Raw genomic sequence first — 1,669 nt, 5'->3', positions numbered from 1 at the left:
ATAATACAATTAACGTAAAACACAAAATAGACTAACTATGGTCAGAGAAGTCAAAACAGGAATTGAGCAAGGAGCAACAGATCGTATTTAGCGATCTTGTCTCCCTTTGACTTCAATCTTGACTTTGACTTTGACTTTCGAAACATGGGGTGTTACATGAATGGTTAAGTGCTGAACCAGTAAGATGTCTGAATCATTAAGTGCTGAATCAATAAGAGGTCTGAACCATTAAGAGCCTGTATAATACTTAACCGTTCAGAGGCAAATGTCTGAACCATTCAGACATCTGCTCGTGAAACAAACAGTCTGAACCATTAAGTGCTGAACCAGTAAGAGGTCTGAACCATTAAGAGCCTCATTAAGAGGTAAACAAACAGCCCCTAAATCAAGGCAATCAACAATCTCATTTATATACTTAACTTTCTCCGTGTGTCACGTGTCACTAACACCTGATATTTAATGATCTTATGAAACTTCGGAGTTTGGTTAGAATATTTTTACCAATATATCTTTAAAAATTTATATTGCCTATATATGTTTAAAGAAAATTATATTTATGATAAGTTGTTACAAATAATTTTTTTTTTGAATAGCAACAAATAAATATATAAATGATTAAAGTTAATCAGGTAAACTAAGAAAGAGAAAAATGTCCGGATAGTCCCTGTGGTTTCACTTTTTTTCACCTATAGTCCCCAACTTTCTAAAATTACCTGAATAGTCCCCAAGTTTTCAATTTTTGTTCCCGGATAGTCCCTGGGTCTAACTTCAGTTTGTTTTCCCTGTTAAGTGGGTGTGAAATGATCAATTTACCCTTAATGTAAAAACAAAACAATTAATATGTTAATTCAGGTGGGGCCCACATGGTTTATTATAAACATATCCCTTATTTCTCTCTCTCGTTCACTATACCCACCAGCACCCACCACTACCCTCCACCGGAGAACCACCACCACCACCACCATCGCCGCCGCCTACCGCCTCCAATCATTGCCTCTTCAGCCAATCAACCACCACTTAATCCGCCACCATCCACAGACCGGAAAAACATGACACTGCTGAAGAAAAAAACATGACTGGAAACAGAATTCCGGCACTCACTCCTCCCAATCTCCACCGCATTTTTCACACAGTTCACACGTTCACCACCACCCAAATCACCTTCACACTGTCCCAACACATAAACCCCCTGATACGCACCAGCATAATACCCCTTCCCATTCGAAACCCCTTTCGGTACCAACGACAACGCCGCCTCTAACCTCTCATCAAATCCGGACCCATCAACCCGACCCGAACTACACTTTTTATACAACAACTTCGTCGGCGGCGCCTGCTGGAACCCAACAACCTCGTACCGCATGTAGCACCCGACAAGCTGTGCTTGAGCCGCAATGGTGTCTTTGTTGCAGACTTGTTGAATGGTGTCAGGGAGTTTTTGGACGCAGGTGTTGCAGTCGGTATTGGAGAGGTCGCCGCGGCACTGGTAGAGGCCGGTGATGGAGGTGGTGGTGGGTTGGTCGGTTGTTCCAGCGGTGACTTATTTTTCCGGTGATGCAAGGGTGCAGGTCAGCAGGTGGTTATTGGTGTTTTTCCGGTGATGCAGGTCAGCAGGTGGTTATTGTTATGGTGGTTATTTATAAGGGGTGAATTGGAGCCAAGGGTGCAG

General features: G+C 42.6%; 1 protein-coding gene across 1 annotated transcript; it reads right to left on the bottom strand.

The window, feature by feature from the left end:
- Positions 1 to 1,006: 1,006 nt before the first annotated feature.
- LOC110932271 (plasmodesmata-located protein 2) lies at positions 1,007 to 1,363 on the bottom strand. Its single transcript, XM_022175619.1, has one exon. The coding sequence runs from the start codon at positions 1,361 to 1,363 to the stop codon at positions 1,007 to 1,009; it is 357 nt and encodes a 118-aa protein (XP_022031311.1).
- Positions 1,364 to 1,669: the final 306 nt, after the last annotated feature.

This window comes from Helianthus annuus, chromosome 3 (assembly GCF_002127325.2).
Source record: "Helianthus annuus cultivar XRQ/B chromosome 3, HanXRQr2.0-SUNRISE, whole genome shotgun sequence".
NCBI lineage: Eukaryota > Viridiplantae > Streptophyta > Magnoliopsida > Asterales > Asteraceae > Helianthus > Helianthus annuus.
Note: the sequence above shows the minus strand (reverse complement) of the source record. Positions and strands in the feature narration are given on the sequence as shown.